We start from the raw sequence: 15,841 nt of genomic DNA, 5'->3' as shown, positions 1-15,841 counted from the left end.
GTCAAGCAGCTCAGACTACAGCAGCCTGAGCTTCCGGGGCTTCCGCCTTCAAAATAAGAGCCAAATGGTCCGGCCTTGTTCGAGAGTGGTGCTTTTCCTCTGAATGATCTGAATGTGTTTGTAATATAATGTGGAGCTTTGGACTGTTGGTCGGACTAAACAAACACTGAACGATCGATCGATTAATTGAGGAAATAATCAGCTGATTGATCCAGAATGAAAAGAATCATCAGTTAAGATGAAGCTCAACCAGCTCCAACAGTAAAATCCTGCTTTGACATGAACGACTGAGTCACAGTAATCTGATGAGATCAGATAGAACAGGAGAACAGCAGAACAGCAGAACAGTAGAACAGTAGAACAGTCACAGGGACGGTTTACTGCACTCAGTACTTTTACTGTAATACTTCAAGTACACTCACTGATTATACTGACATATTTCAGAAGTATGTCATTATAATGACATTGAATGAGTGACTTTACTGTTTAGGCTTTCATTTATGAATTAAATGCATCAGGAAGCGTCGCATGTCAGAATCTGTGTGGTTAAAAAGTTTTGCAGCAGAATGAACATAAAGATAAAAGTATGTTCATAAACTATAGAAAATAAAACAGGAAAACACTGTAAAAAGCTGCTTACGTTACGTAAGACGATGAATCATTTTTAGGCTTTATTACATTTTCATTCTTATTAATCATAAACATATTAATTCTTCTTTTGAAATTTAATTTCAAAACATTCAGGTGTTTGTTATCATGGTCATAAAGTATCTGATCAACTCACATTCTGTTCTTTTACTTTGAAGGCAACTGTACTCCACTTCCTCTTTCCTGTCTGGAGAGGCAGACAGACAGAAAGACAGACAGAGAGAGGGAGAGACAGAGAGAGAGACAGACAGACAGAAGGACAGAGATAGAGAGAGAGAGAGACAGACACACAGACAGACACACAGACAGACAGAGAGAGAGACAGACAGACAGAAGGACAGAGATAGAGAGAGAGAGACAGACACACACACACACACACACAGACAGACACACAGACAGACACACAGACAGACAGAGAGAGAGACAGACAGAAGTATGACGTGTTCTGTCCTGATGTCAGTTGTTTGAAGACAGACAAAGACACAGAGACAGCGCTGTCTGTCTCTGTCTGTGTGTCCTGTTGTTGGAGGACAGCAGTTTGAGCTGTAACAGGAAGTCATCAGATGTCCCTGTTGTCCCTGAACCTGCAGCATTTACAGAGCAGGTGTTTGACAGTGTTTCAAGTCACGTCCTGAAGATGAGAAATACGTCTCTGTCAACAGGCGTCTTCCCAGATGTCTTCAAGCTTCAGCCGTTCATCACTAAAGAACCGGACCTGGACAGTAAATCCCTCGGTGACTCCGGGCCGATGGCCAACCTTCCACTCATCAGTCAGAAACTGGAGAAGAGAGTTTAAGTCTTCAGAAAACAGCCACTGGAACTGCTCTGACTGAAACAATCAGCGACCTCAGACTAAACTCTGAGTCAGAGTTCAGCTCAGTTCTTGTCCTGTTAGACCTCAGCGCAGCGTTTGATACGATAGATCAGGATCTCAATCAGTGGTCTTTAGCAGCTGGTTGGTCTTTCTGACTGTTTCAAACATCAAAGGGAGAACGTTTGACGTCAGTCTTGTGTCTGAGAGACATGACATCTGTTCTGGGGTTCTGATTGGTCCATTACTGTTCTCACTATACATGCTGCCACTGGGTGGCGTCATCAGAGAGCACAATGTGTGTTTCCATAGTTATGCAGATGACACGCGACTGTACGTCAGTGCTGAACCAGATGTGCTGCAGCTACAGACTCCATCACTGACTGTCTGCTGGCAATAAATCAAAGGATGAGCAATAATTTCTTCAAGTTAAATGAGGAAAAAACTGAAATCCTGCGAGTCGCCCTGAAACAAACAGAGAAATGCTGTTTAATAATCTGAGGAATTAACTTCCTGGATTAAATCTGAGGCTACAGTCTTGGTGTTTTTCCTAAATCCCACATCAACTGAAGATGCTGAAAAGCTAATTCATACCTTTACTTCAAGCCGAGTCGGCCTGAAATAACACATTATTTACTGACCTCTAGAAAAAAAAACAGAGTTCAGCTCATTCAAAACTCTGCAGCTCGACTATGAACCAGAACCAACAGGAGAGACCACATTAGTCCAGTTTTAGCTGCTCTGCACTGGCTTCCTGTAACATTGCGGACTGATTTTAACGTCGTATACGCAGCCTTTAATGGACCAGGACCAGGCTACATGTGATCTGCTGCTGGTTTATTGGAGGTTTTGTTGTCTGGAACAAACCAGCTGCAGAATCAGGAAGCAGCTCGCTGAATGTTGTCAGAAGAAAGCTGAAAACTGACCTGTGACGTCCTGAAACAGAGGAAACTCTGAGCTCCGCCTCACACTTACTGCTAAACTTCTGTATAAATGATCCCTTTTACTTCATTTTTACATCCTATGTCCTCTAATTTAATCTCACTACTGTTATTCTGTGGTTTTGTTTTCCAGCTTATGTTATGAATTCTACTGATTCTATCTTTGCTTTTCTTTTATCATTCAGTGGCTTTTCCTCTCTGTCTGATTTGACATAATTTATATTTTTTTATTTATTCATCTGTTTTGTCTGCGTCTTTTGGATGTGAAGCACTTGGTTCATATCATTTATTTGTTGTAAAACACTGTGAGGTTTTTTTTTTATCATTATCGGCCATCAGATCAGCGTCATTGAGCTCACTTTGTTCTGTGTGAGGCAGCTCATCAACACGCTGACAGTTAATGAAGGACCAGACCTGTGGTCCTCATGACACTAAGACCACGTCCACAGACCAGAAGCAGCAGTTTGCCTCCATCGCTTTCCTCCTCCAGCACGGGTGCTGAGCCTCTGGCTGACGGCGCCCTCTGCTGGTCACCCTGAGGCAAGACTTTACTTCAGTCATTCAGTTCATCGTGAGATCTGGAGTTCAGGTGTGTTTAATGCATCTGTTTAGGTTGGGTTTAGGTTTCACCATCCAGAAGTTACTAAAGTTTAAAATATTTACAACTCAGAGTTTCAGTTCACGTCTGCCGAGAGCGCCAGAAACTGTTTATATTATCTGTGGGACATTAGACACTAAATTAATCAATATTAACAATAATTAATTAACCGTAATGATGGTTCGAGCAGCAGAAGATGGGAAAAATTGATTGTTGGTCGATATTAAAATGACAGCTGCAACATGTGGAGTTTGACACAAACTGTTCCATTTGTTGATGACACTGTGGGTTAATCCTCAGGTGTGCTTCTTACCTGCACAGCTGGACTGTAACAGCTCACTAACGGCCTCTGTGGCATCAGCCAGCAGTTAGGTCAGCTTCTGTTAGCAGTGTTAGCTTCAGCAGACACAGGCTTCGTTCTGTTTGTCGCTGTAAGCAGTCAGAGGGATGTTTTCTTTAATAACGAGCAAAGATCAAATGTTCCATCAGAGGAAAACTGTGCTGGTATGATAATAATAATGATAATATGAAAGAAAAAATCATGTTGTAGTTGTGCTCAGCTCAGACTGTCGCAGCGAACGACCTGGACATGTAGACTGTTGAGACCAGGGCTCAAACCGATATGTGCACGACCCGCTCCGCCTCCTGGACCAAACCTTACCTGCATACTCTCAGGTGGAGTTCCAGCTGTCAGCACTGCCTGTGGAACAGCTGCTGTTTTAGTCGCTTTCAGTTGTTTTTCTTTCTTTATGTTTGTCTGCACTGATTCTGTCCTGGTGCTGATCCAACACATTATCTTAGCTAATCTTATTTAACCTTATCTTATCTTATCAGGCAGCCTCAGGGGGCCAGGGGGCCGTGGGTGCTCAGGGGGCCGGCGGGCCCTGCAGTCAGTGGGTCCGGCCCTGTCCTCTGTTTTCAGGCACAGACGCAGTTTGCAGCAGAACGAGCTGAAGGCTGGAGAGGAAACCAGACTGAGGAAGAGGAGGAAGAGGAGAAGTTAAACTAAAAACCAGCAGCAGCAGCAGCAGCGGGAGGAGGAGGAGGAGGAGGAGGAGGCCGCTGATGAATGTGCTGATTCTTCAGCTGCTGTGAAGCTCAGAACCTCCTCAGTCTGTGTTTTCTTCGTGTTCAGAGTCGGAGCGTCCACATCTGTAAGTGTTTCTTCCTGCTTTCATTCATCTTCATCACTTTTTCCTCCGCTGATCGTTTGTTGCTTCCGCGCGCGCGTTTCCAAAGTTTGACCATTTTCTTTTTCTCGACTTTTTTAAAAGAAACGAAGCCAAATTTCAGGAGGCGGAGTCAGTCATCAACTAATCAGCGCGCTGCAAATCAATACGGTTAACGTCAATCAATAACAGTTTGATCCAGAACAAGAGCAGATAAAACTTTATCGATCAAAAAAGAAACAGACATAGAGACCGAAGAAGAATAAACAGACAATAAAGAAACGAGATGAGAAATAAAAAGAAATGTCGTTTTATTTATTGATCATTTAACTCCTTTATAAAACTGTTTCAAAGTTTATCAATTTCTCTCCTCTGTCAAATTGAAAGACTTCATATTTTTACTCCTTAAAAACTCAATAAAATTAATAAACCGAATTATAAAAAATCCCACAGAAACAACAAATTAAACAATAATTTATCATCTATTTTAAAAGATACACAAGCTTCAGTTCAACTTCTTAAATAAAATAAAATATAAAACTCTTCTGACTCTTCAGAGCGTGGATGTTAAATGAATCCACACTGAAGTCTGAAAACCTCAGCGTCAGACTTCACGATGTGTTCATGTGGAGGAATCAGCTCCATCATCCCGTCATTCATCTCCATGTTTCTGCTCTGATGCCACGCAGCAGAGGGTCAGACCTGCTGGATCTGAGCTGCTGGATCTGAGCTGCTGGATCTGAGCTGCTGGATCTGAGCTGCTGGATCTGAGCTGCCTGAAGTGTGAGTCCAGTGGGTGAATGTGGGAAACAGAGTCTTCAGTGTTTCAGGATGTTTATGAAACGGCCGACTGGCTTGAAGGAATCTCCTCCGATCAAAAGGCTCAACCTGTGCGTGAACTCTGGTGCATGCTGGGAACTTTTTACCTTTGAAGTTTCTTCTGGACTGAAAATCTAAAACTTCTCCTTCAAGCTGCCGTTTAATGTTTCTCTGTTTATCACTTCTGCTTCCTGTTTTATTTTGAAAAGTTGCTTTACGAGATGTATGGATGCGTGTTTCAATCAGACATCAGTTCTCAGTTTGTGTTCGTTGTTTAATGAGCGAGTTTCAGTTTAGCTGTCGGACATCTTTGTTTGCTCTAACGATCATGATCACAAACATGACGATTCTACGTCAATGAAATCAGATAGAAGAAGATAAAAGCTCGTTGTTCCTCCACACGTCCAACAGAAGAACGGAGGAAGGTTTCACATCCTTTACTGAAGTACTAATACCACACAGTTTAAATACTCTGTTACATCCTGCAGTGGAAATGTTACTGCAGTAAAACTATGTCAGTATAATCAGTAAATGAAATTGAAGTATTACAAAGTACTGAGTGCAGTAAACCGTCCCTGTGACTGTTCTATCTGTTCTCCTGTTCTGCTGTTCTGCTGTTCTGCTGTTCTCCTGTTCTATCTGTTCTCATCAGATTACTGTGACTCAGTCGTTCATGTCAAAGCAGGATTTTACTGTTGGAGCTGGTTGAGCTTCATTTGAACTAATGATTCTTTTCATTCTGGATCAATCAGCTGATCATTTTCTCCATTAATCGATCGATCGATCGGTTTGGAAACATTGTGAAAATAGTGAGAAATGTGGTGACGACGAGGCCAAAGTGACGCCTTCACAGTGTTTGTTTAGTCCAAAGCTCCACATTATTACAAACACATTCAGATCATTCAGATCATTCAGAGGAAAAGCAGCAAATCAAACATCAACAATCACTGAAACTTCATCAATAGACGATCATTGATTATCTGTCAGTCCACTGATTGATTAATGGGCTGATTTTTTTCAGACGTACTTGTATAAACTGTTGGAGTTTAATTTATTAACTCTTCATATAGTGGTGTAAAAGTAGAATATTTCCCTCTGAGATGTAGTGGAGTACCTCAAAGCTACCTCAAATTTGTACATCAGTAAAAAAAATAAAAAGTAATTAAAAGTACACCAGTGGATATTACACTACTAACATGGATTCTGGTGTTTTCATATAGGATAAAGTTATAATGTCATGACCAGGGACCTGTTAGCTTTAGCCTCAGGCTGTTAGCATGATATCAAGACCTGGAACCTGTTAGCATTAGCCCCAGTCTGTTAGCATGATATCATGATCTGGGACCTCTTAGCATTAGCCTCAGGCTGTTAGCATGATATCATGACCAGGGACCTCTTAGCATTAGCCTCAGGCTGTTAGCATGATATCATGACCAGGGACCTGTTAATGTTAGCCTCAGTCTGTTAGCATGATATCATGACCTGGAACCTGTTAGCATTAGCCTCAGTCTGTTAGCATGATATCATGACCTGGGACCTGTTAATGTTAGCCTCAGTCTGTTAGCATGATATCATGACCTGGAACCTGTTAACGTTAGCCTCAGTCTGTTAGCATGATATCATGACCTGGAACCTGTTAGCATTAGCCTCAGTGTGTTAGTATGATATCATGACCTGGAACCTGTTAGCATTAGCCTTAGTTTGTTAGCATGATATCATGACCTGGGACCTGTTAGCATTAGCCTCTGTTAGCTGTTACTTGGAGGCCAAAACGTAAGAAACTTCCAGAGAAACCTGAAGTTTTTCCTCCTGATCATCTGTTAATGACAAGCACAGATGGGCGAGAGAGCTTCACTGACCTTTCTCTCTCTTTCTCTCTCATGCTGAGTTTTGGCTCAATGATGAAGCTGCTGTGTGTGTGTGTTACTGTGTGTATGTGTGTGTTTGTGTGTGTGTGTGTGTTTATGTATTACTGTGTGTGTGTGTGTCACTGTGTTTGTGTGTGTGTGTGTGTGTGTGTGTGTCAGTGTGTTATTCTGTGTGTGTAGTTGTCTATGTGTGTTTTTATGTGTGTCAGTGTGTTATTGTACATGTGTGTCCATGTATTATTGTGTGTGTGTGTGTGTTAGATATAAGATAAGATAAGATAAGATAAGATAAGAAAAACAGCAGCAGAGAGAGAAATTCAACAAAACAAAATACATAATAAAAACGTAGACTATATATATATGTACATATTATACAAGCAAGAATAAATGTTTACTATATAAAATAAAGATAAAAAATATGTTGAAATAAATATATAAAAAGTGTGTGTTGCCCCAATAACTGAGGAAAAAAACAAGCTGCCTTCAGATTAAATAATGATAATAAATAGAGTTACTACTGATTGTATATGTGTGTGTTACTGTGTGTGTGTGTGTGTTACTGTGTGTGTGTGTTACTGTGTGTGTGTGTGTGTTACTGTGTGTGTGTGTGTGTGTGTGTGTGTTACTGTGTGTGTGTGTGTGTGTGTGTGTGTGTTCAGCCTCTGTCTAACTACTGGCCTGCTGACTGGAAACATTCCCGTCCTCACACTCAGTCTGTGGTTTCTGTGTTTGCAGCTCGTCTCTTATCTGTGTCTCTGTGTGAAACCCCGTCAGCAGAAACTGGTGGTTTTATTGATCAGCTCTGTTGTTCTTCTGTTTCCTGGTTCACTTGTCCTGATGGTGGGAACACGGCCGTGTCCACGGTGTCACTGGCAGTGGTCTAACAGGGACTCGGGTCTGAACACCACAGTGGAGAGGAGGTGGAGGTAGAGAGCGTCGTGAGGTCGTCACCTGGACTTGAAGCAGTTCTTTATACTCTGAACTGTTCGCTGCCTTCCTTCGCTCTGAGCTCCGACTCCTCTCACACCAGCTCAGCTGGGTGGAGGTCATGTGACTGTGGGGACCAGGTCATGTGTTCACTCTCCTTCCTGAGGCTGGAGGTCTGTTCCGGGTCATTGTCCTGTTGAAAAACACATGATGGTCATGCAGACACCAGCATCTCACAAAGACACGACGGCTGGAACCAAACAGCTCAGATCTGGACTCATCAGACCAGAGTCCAGGTCTCCACTGGTCTAATGTCCCGTCCGTGTGTTTCTGGGTTTCAGCAGCTCTCTTCTTCTTCTTGGTCTTCCTCATTCCCTGATTCCATAAAGGTTTTCCTTCCAGCCTCCTCCTTGGGGTGCCCGCCTGTGCAGCCCTGATCTTTATCAGTTTCTGCCGAATGATAAATAAAGGAAGATATGGACCGGGCTAATGTCAGTTCAGTAGTTAGCATTAGCTTGTGTTCAGATTCAGATTCAGATTCAGGTCTCCACCTTCATCCACCACCACCACATCTCAAACACACAAATTGTTGTGTTAAAGGTTTCTTTTGTCAGGTTTTATTTCACATCTGTTTCATGTGGTTTTACAGTCCTGGACTAACAGCAGTGTTAGCTTGTCCAACAGGCTAACACCGCATGCACTTCAGCTAATATCAGCATTAGCTTTGTGTGAATTTATCTGCTTTAGCTGAGTATAAAACCAAAACTACAAGAAAAGATGTGAAGCTAGTTTGTCGGATTATCTTCTGGCTGCTACCCGACAAAGATTATTTTGTAATTGCAGTTTAAAGTCATGCTTTGTGCTTTGTACTGTAGCTAATGTTAGCATGCTAGCACTTAAAATTAAGATGGTGAACATGGCTCTGGGCCTGTAATCTTCACCTTCACGTGCTTCGTCAGCTGTGGTTAATTAACGGCCAAAAAGCAGCGTGTCAGCAGCATGTTTGTGGGAGCAGGATTAGCATTAGCATTAGCATTATCAGAAGCCTGCAGCAGTTTCTGCCTCATGTAGCCTGTTGAACTGTAAGAACGTGGCGGGACGCTTGTTTGGATATAAAGTATGGAAATGTCTGGAAATCATCAGTGATGGGATTACAGAACACATGCGGTGAAGTTTCACCACTAATGTGGACTTAATAGGAAGCAAAGGTCGACTTTTAGATAAAAATGGTATTTAAAAACAGAAAAAGACAAACGTGTTTAGCAGCTATTAGAGGCTTTAAAGCCATGTAAGGCAGCTGGAAATTAGCTGCATATTTCAACTGTGACAGCAGGAAAACTAACAGCAGGCTCATTCTCTCTCAGATTAAACCATCAGGTCATCCAACAAACATCCAACCGCCGCTACAGGAAGTCAGACAACCTGAAATAACTGACGGCTGACGGAGCGCTCGCACTGAGCATGCTCCCTGCTGCTGCACCTAAAACTTGGCAGCTCCTGTTAGCAGCCAATCTGCAGTCAGCAGCGGATTTATGGACGTTTGTGCTCGATGGACATCAGAGACAACAAGTCTTACTCACTTCCTGTCGTTAGCACACCTGCGTACACCTGTCCCTTTCACCACAGTTCAGACTGAGGCTGAAGAAGAACAGCTGAGATAATGGAGCGCTGAGGCTGAGCAGCTGAGTCTGAGCTGGGATCAGTCTGGAGAGTCTCCAGAAGTCAAGAAGGTCAAGAATGAAATGAAAGATCAGTGAAGTGAAGTCCTCACCTCTGAAACATGAACTGACCTGTTTCCTTATAAGGTCAAACATGGAGCGAGTCACATGTTCAACCCTGATCACACACACACTTTTTATCTTCATGCCTCACCACACACACACACACACACATACACACACACACATACACACACCACACACACATACACACACACACATACACACACCACACACACATACACACACACCACACACACACACACACATACACACACCACACACACATACACACACACATACACACACCACACACACATACACACACCACACACATACACGCACACACACACACACAGGCACACATACACACACCACACATACACACACCACACACACATACACGCACACACACACACACAGGCACACATACACACACCACACACACATACACACACATACACACACACACACATACAGGCACACATACATACACCACACACACATACATGCACACACCTGTGCACGCACACGCACACACGCACACACACACACACACATACACGCACACACACACACATACATACATACACGCACACACCTGTGCACGCACACACCTGTGCATGCACACACACACACACACACACGCACATACAGGCACACATACATACACCACACACACATACACGCACACACCTGTGTACACACACACACACACACACACACACACGAACTCTGCACAGACTCTGATGGATCATTATAACAACACAGCGACACGTTACAAACCGGTACGATAGAGCAGAGCTATTGATCAGTTAATTGATCTGTTTATTAACAGCGAGCTCGACCGATCGGTCGTACAAGCCTCAGTGAAACAGAGGGTGGGGGACTCTGAGACTAAAGACAACATTTCCCCAGCTGGGGATCCTGATATCAAAAACAGCATTAAAATCAGCTGCAGTCTGTATAGTTTAATATTATTTTAAAAACTAGTCAATAAATATTCATTTGAAAGGATTTAACTGAAGTGAGATGACAGCTGGATGTTTAGATGCTGTTACTCAGATGGTATTATTTTAATATTATTTTCATATTATTTTCATATTTTTGTGTATTTCTCGTGTCTGACAGAAGGATGAGTGATGTCCACTCAGCTTCAGCCTCCTCCACCAACTCCCAGGTAACAGGATACGGTTCCCACGGCAACGAACCTCCGGCGTTCATCCTCCCGCCTCGCAACTCACGGGTGGCCCTGGGTGGAGATGCCCGACTGGAGGGGAAGGTGAGACACACTCTGTTCCCCCACCATCAGTTTGTCTGCTGGTTTGAACTTTGAACAGGAAAGATCACGAGGTCCGAAACGTTCATCGTCCGGGGAGCGGGACTGAGATCGGGACGATCTGGCCTGAATGAAAGGTCGGGCAGAGGTCATTGCATTCATTCCTTCCACTGAAACCTGCTGATTTATTTCAGACGGGAGAACGTGAGCAGAACACAGCTGCAAGGAAACTGAGATCAGGCCTGCAGACATCAGGGCCACACAGATGGGGAGGGACTGAAGCCAGACTGGATCATTTCATCTCACTTCATACTGAACGACTGATGGAGAAACAAGAGGGGGCAAGAGAGGGGCAAGGGAGGGGCAAGGGAGGGGGCAAGGGAGGAGCAAGGGAGGGGCAAGGGAGGGGGCAAGGGAGGGGCAAGGAAGGAGACAAGGGAGGAGGCAAGGGAGGGGGCAAGGGAGGGGGCAAGAGAGGGGCAAGGGAGGGGCAAGGGAGGGGCAAGGAAGGGGGCAAGAGAGGGGCAAGGGAGGGGGCAAGGGAGGGGCAAGGAAGGAGACAAGGGAGGAGACAAGAGAGGGGCAAGGGAGGGGGCAAGGGAGGGGGCAAGGGAGGAGACAAGGGAGGAGACAAGAGAGGGGCAAGGGAGGGGGCAAGGGAGGGGGCAAGGGAGGAGACAAGAGAGGTTCAAGGGAGGGGCAAGGGAGGAAATGAGAGAGGACAAGAGAGGAGACAAAAGAGGAAACAAGAGGAGACAAGAGAGGGGCAAGGGAGGAGACAAGAGAGGGGGCAAGGGAGGAGACAAGAGAGGGGGCAAGGGAGGGGGCAAGGGAGGGGGCAAGGGAGGAAATGAGAGAGGACACGAGGAAATGAGAGGAAACATGGGAAAAAACATGTGAGGACATAAGACAAACAAGGGAGGACATAAAAAAGGGGCAGGGGAGGAAACAAGGGAGAACAGAAAAGGAAACAAGAAAGTAGATAAGAGAGGAAACGTGAGAAGTCAAGAGAGGAGACAAAAGAGGAAAGAAGGGAGGAAAGAAGGGAGGAAAGAAGGGAGGAAACCAAGGAGGAAACAAGGAGGGAACAAGAGAGGGATAAGGGAAGAAGCAAGGAAGGAGATACACGAGGAAACAAGAGAGGAGACAAGAGAAGAAACAAAGGAGGAAACATGACAGGACATAAGACAGGAAACAAGAGAGGAAGGAAGAGGAAACATAAGAGGAAACACGAGGATATGAGAGGAAACAAAGGAGGAAACATGAGAGGAGATAAGACAGGAAACAAGAGAGGAGATAAGAGAGGAGACGAGAGGACACAAGAGGAAACAAGGGAAGAGGATGTGAGGGGCTGCACCCTGCTGTGAAGAAGTCGTCCAAACACTGACTGGTGTCTCACTCTGCTTTCTGTCATGTTCACTCCTGGTTCAGTTCAGCCAGCGGGGGACAGGATAAAAACTCCTGTTCATCTTGTCAGGTGGAAACACGTCTCTGTTGGTGAGAAGAATGTTGTGTTTCTATAATCCCACAGCGCATGAACGCACCGTCAGAGCATCAGTCCACGGCTCAGTGACAAGAGGCAAAACATGGAGACTGATGGAGCTCCTCATGGGAGCTGACTACGAAGTCATCACACACATCTGCACACCACGTGTTGCACGCACACACACACACACACACACACACTCACACACACACACACACACACACACACACACACACACACACTCACACACACTCTTACACTGATGCCTCTCTTGCTTCGTCTTGTTGTGTCTAACTCGACGGGGGGATCTGAACATGAGTTGGACTGAAATCAGAATATTTCAGAGGAGGATCTCTGAGGATCAACCTTGCAGATTTTTAGTGATTTGTCCTCTGATGCCACCCTCAGGTTTAGCTCCACGTCTGTTGACTCTAAGAATAGATCTTCTTCTTCTTCTTCTTCTTCTTCTTCTTTTCTTTAGTTTTACGGTGGTTGGCCTCCATACTAGTAGCATTAATTATTATTGATGGCCACCATTTCGGCCATCTTCTCCTTCCTTTTTCTCAAAGGACCCCCTCTCTCAGGATGTTGTTCCCTCATATTGTGGCTGTAATGCACCCTGCAGCCTGTAGGGGACTTGGTTCCTGATCGGTTTGATCAGGTGTTGAACAGCCTTCAGGATTGTTCCTGTTTCCGTCAGTTTACACTAATAAAACACCTGTGATGTCCGTTTTTCAGGTGCGTGGTCATCCTGAGCCTCGGGTCACATGGTACAGGGAGGGGAGGCCTGTGATTGGTGGAGAGCGCAGCGTCGTGAAGCAAGGTGGGCGGGGCACCTTCAGCCTGGTGGTGGGTGGAGTCAGAGAGGAGGACTTGGGCCTGTACACCTGTCAGGCCACCAATCCGTCTGGGAGCCGGCAGGTTACCGTAGAGATTCTTCTGGAAGGTTTGAATACCTGCATTTTGATTTGGACCACTAACACATGTTACTTCTGTTAATGCTGCAACTGATGCTAATACTATGTAATGCTGCTAAAGCTAGCATACTGTGGGATAGCCTGTTAGCCTAACGCTAACAACAACATTCAGCAGGGTAAAAGTCATACAATAGTAGAATTCCAGGTGTTGATGTGTTAGTATCAGTGTGAATCTAATGCTAATGCTAATGTCGTGGATCTAATCCTGGGAAAGTCTCTCTGAGTGATTTATTACCACCGAGCAGCAACGTTAACAGCAAGTATGGCGAAACGATCACAGATCAATGTGCTGTCAGTGTCTGCAGCTGTGAGGCAGAACTGGAGAAAGTCCCAAAACCAACAGGAATCATTACAAAGAGAATAAATAAAACAAAAAAAACACACGAATCCCACATACGGCATTTTTCCATCAGGAAAAAAGACAGACCTGCAGCTGTGGAGAAACAGGCCGCTGGCAGGGTTTGTCAGTGGAGCATCGTGAGGAAAATCACTGAAGGCTAAACACAGACGCTACACTTTAGCATGACGAGCTACACTGCAGCTACACAACAAACAACTGCAACGCAGGACGGAACCAGAGCTGCTGCTTTAAAACACAACAGACTGTACACTTACATCTGTTTTTAAGTAACTTCACATTTACAAGCAGAGAGCTTCGCTTCTCAGGACGGACACACAGGAAGTACATGCTGTATTTACAAAATAAAGCAACGCAGTAAACTTACAGCGTGAACAATGAGGATGACACAAATCTTTATAAATGGGTAACATATATGAAGAAGATGTGTCTGGGTAATGAACGTAAAGCTGTGTGGCAGCTGAATGATGACAGAACGTCCTGAAACAAACACAGGAAGTAAAGTGAGTTTGTAAAATAAAATGCCCTCGATACTTCCAGCAGTAATCTCTCACATTTCCCTTTAAGATAAGGTATATAACCTTATTATGAGACCTTAATATGGAAGCAAACATACTAATGACACAGAACATACTGGCAACATATCAGCGCCACCTACAGAACACAGGAAACGAATACTGCCGACCCGTATCCTTCAGAATAAAAGTCTGTGCTTTGATCCGTACAGATTCTTACGGTATGTCCTGTTCATAATGTGGTGCCACAACATCACACGACTACAAGAATAACTGCCGATTTATCTGCTAATGCTAACACGACAGCTCGTTCACCAGCCACCGATGCTAACACCACAACTGCTAGCTGCTGCTAACACGGCTGTCTCAGACACGAGCGCCGAGTTTACAATGAAGCGAACAGAAGCATGAAGAGCATCTAGTTCATCAGGAGAGAGAAGAAATATTGATTGACTTCTCAAGATGTCATGGATTTGTTTGTAGTGACAATGTTTGATAAAATCTCCACGAATTAATATTTAATTCAGAGCAAACAAACAGATTGTTTCTGAAGAACTGATGAGCTCAGCATCAGTCAGGTGATACTAACAGCTGTGACTCTGACAGGAGTCCAGCATGAACGCTGACAGGACAGAAAACCTCCTGAGTGTGTGTGTGAGTGTGTGAGTGTCTGTGTGTGTGTGTGTGTGCGTGTCGGTCTGTCTGTCTGAATGTGTGTGTGTGAGTGTGTGTCTGTCTGTGTGTGTGTGAGTGTGTGTGTGTCTGTATCTGTTTGTGTGTGTGTGTGTGTCTGTGTGTCTGTCTGTGTGTGTGTGAGTGTGTGTGTGTTTGTGTGTGTGTGTGTGTGTCTGTTTGTGTGTGTGTGTCTGTCTGCGTGTGTGTGTGTGTCTGTGTGTGTGAGTGTGCGTGTGTCTGTGTGTGTTTGTGTGTGTGTGTGTGTCTGTGTGTGTGAGTGTGTGCGTGTGTCTGTGTGTGTGTGTCTGTGTGTGTTTGTGTGTGTGTGTGTGTCTGTCTGTGTGTGTGTGTCTGTGTGTGTGTTTGTCTGTCTGTGTGTGTGTGTCTGTCTGTGAGTGTGTGTCTGTCTGTGTGTGTGTGTCTGTCTGTGTGTGTGTGTCTGTGTGTGTTTGTGTGTGTGTGTGTGTCTGTCTGTGTGTGTGTGTCTGTGTGTGTGTGTCTGTCTGTGTGTGTGTGTCTGTGTGTGTGTTTGTCTGTCTGTGTGTGTGTGTCTGTCTGTGAGTGTGTGTGTTCAGCGTCACAGATCGTTTGTCCGTTGACCTTCATTAGCTTCAAACAGCTGATTGGTTGTTGGAGTCTTCCTGCTCAGCAGCTCATTTTGATCTTCGTGGAGCTCATTTGATTCTGTTTGTGACCTCTGACCTCTGATGTTTCGCTGTCTGTCATTTAATGTCTTCTCTGCTTTGAATTGAAGCTGCTGCTGGTTTTCATGTTTTTCCGCCTGCAGAGAATTCTGGGAAGAAGTACGTCCTCCCGTCCTCCATGAAGGCAGGGTGAGCTCCACCTCTTTGTCCTGTCCTCTCTCTCCAGCCTCCGTCAGCTCCGTCACTGTTTCTCTGGACCAGTTTGGGAGTCGTGGTGATGAATGAGGAGTCGTAAGTCCTCCTCGGTGTGCTGGAGGAGGTTCTGGTTCAGCCTCAGACCTCCTGCCTGCTCTCTAAAACTGGATCATCAGGCTCCTTAAATCCTTCACGTGTGCTCCTCTGGAGGTT

The 15,841-nt window shown here is 44.7% G+C and overlaps 1 protein-coding gene across 3 annotated transcripts in view; it reads left to right on the top strand.

Annotated features, from left to right (window-relative positions):
* Positions 1-4,013: 4,013 nt before the first annotated feature.
* mylka (myosin, light chain kinase a) overlaps positions 4,014-15,841 on the top strand; it is a 56,483-nt gene continuing 44,655 nt past the window's right edge. For all 3 annotated transcript variants that reach the window (XM_041951447.1, XM_041951446.1, XM_041951445.1), the window contains exons 1-4: positions 4,014-4,152; positions 10,631-10,781; positions 13,003-13,210; positions 15,577-15,622. In XM_041951447.1, the coding sequence (XP_041807381.1) occupies positions 10,635-10,781; positions 13,003-13,210; positions 15,577-15,622 (401 nt within the window). In that variant the 5' untranslated portion in view covers positions 4,014-4,152; positions 10,631-10,634. The remainder of the gene's footprint in view (positions 4,153-10,630; positions 10,782-13,002; positions 13,211-15,576; positions 15,623-15,841) is intronic.

This window comes from Chelmon rostratus, chromosome 13 (assembly GCF_017976325.1).
Source record: "Chelmon rostratus isolate fCheRos1 chromosome 13, fCheRos1.pri, whole genome shotgun sequence".
NCBI classification, from domain to species: domain Eukaryota; kingdom Metazoa; phylum Chordata; class Actinopteri; order Chaetodontiformes; family Chaetodontidae; genus Chelmon; species Chelmon rostratus.
Note: the sequence above shows the minus strand (reverse complement) of the source record. Positions and strands in the feature narration are given on the sequence as shown.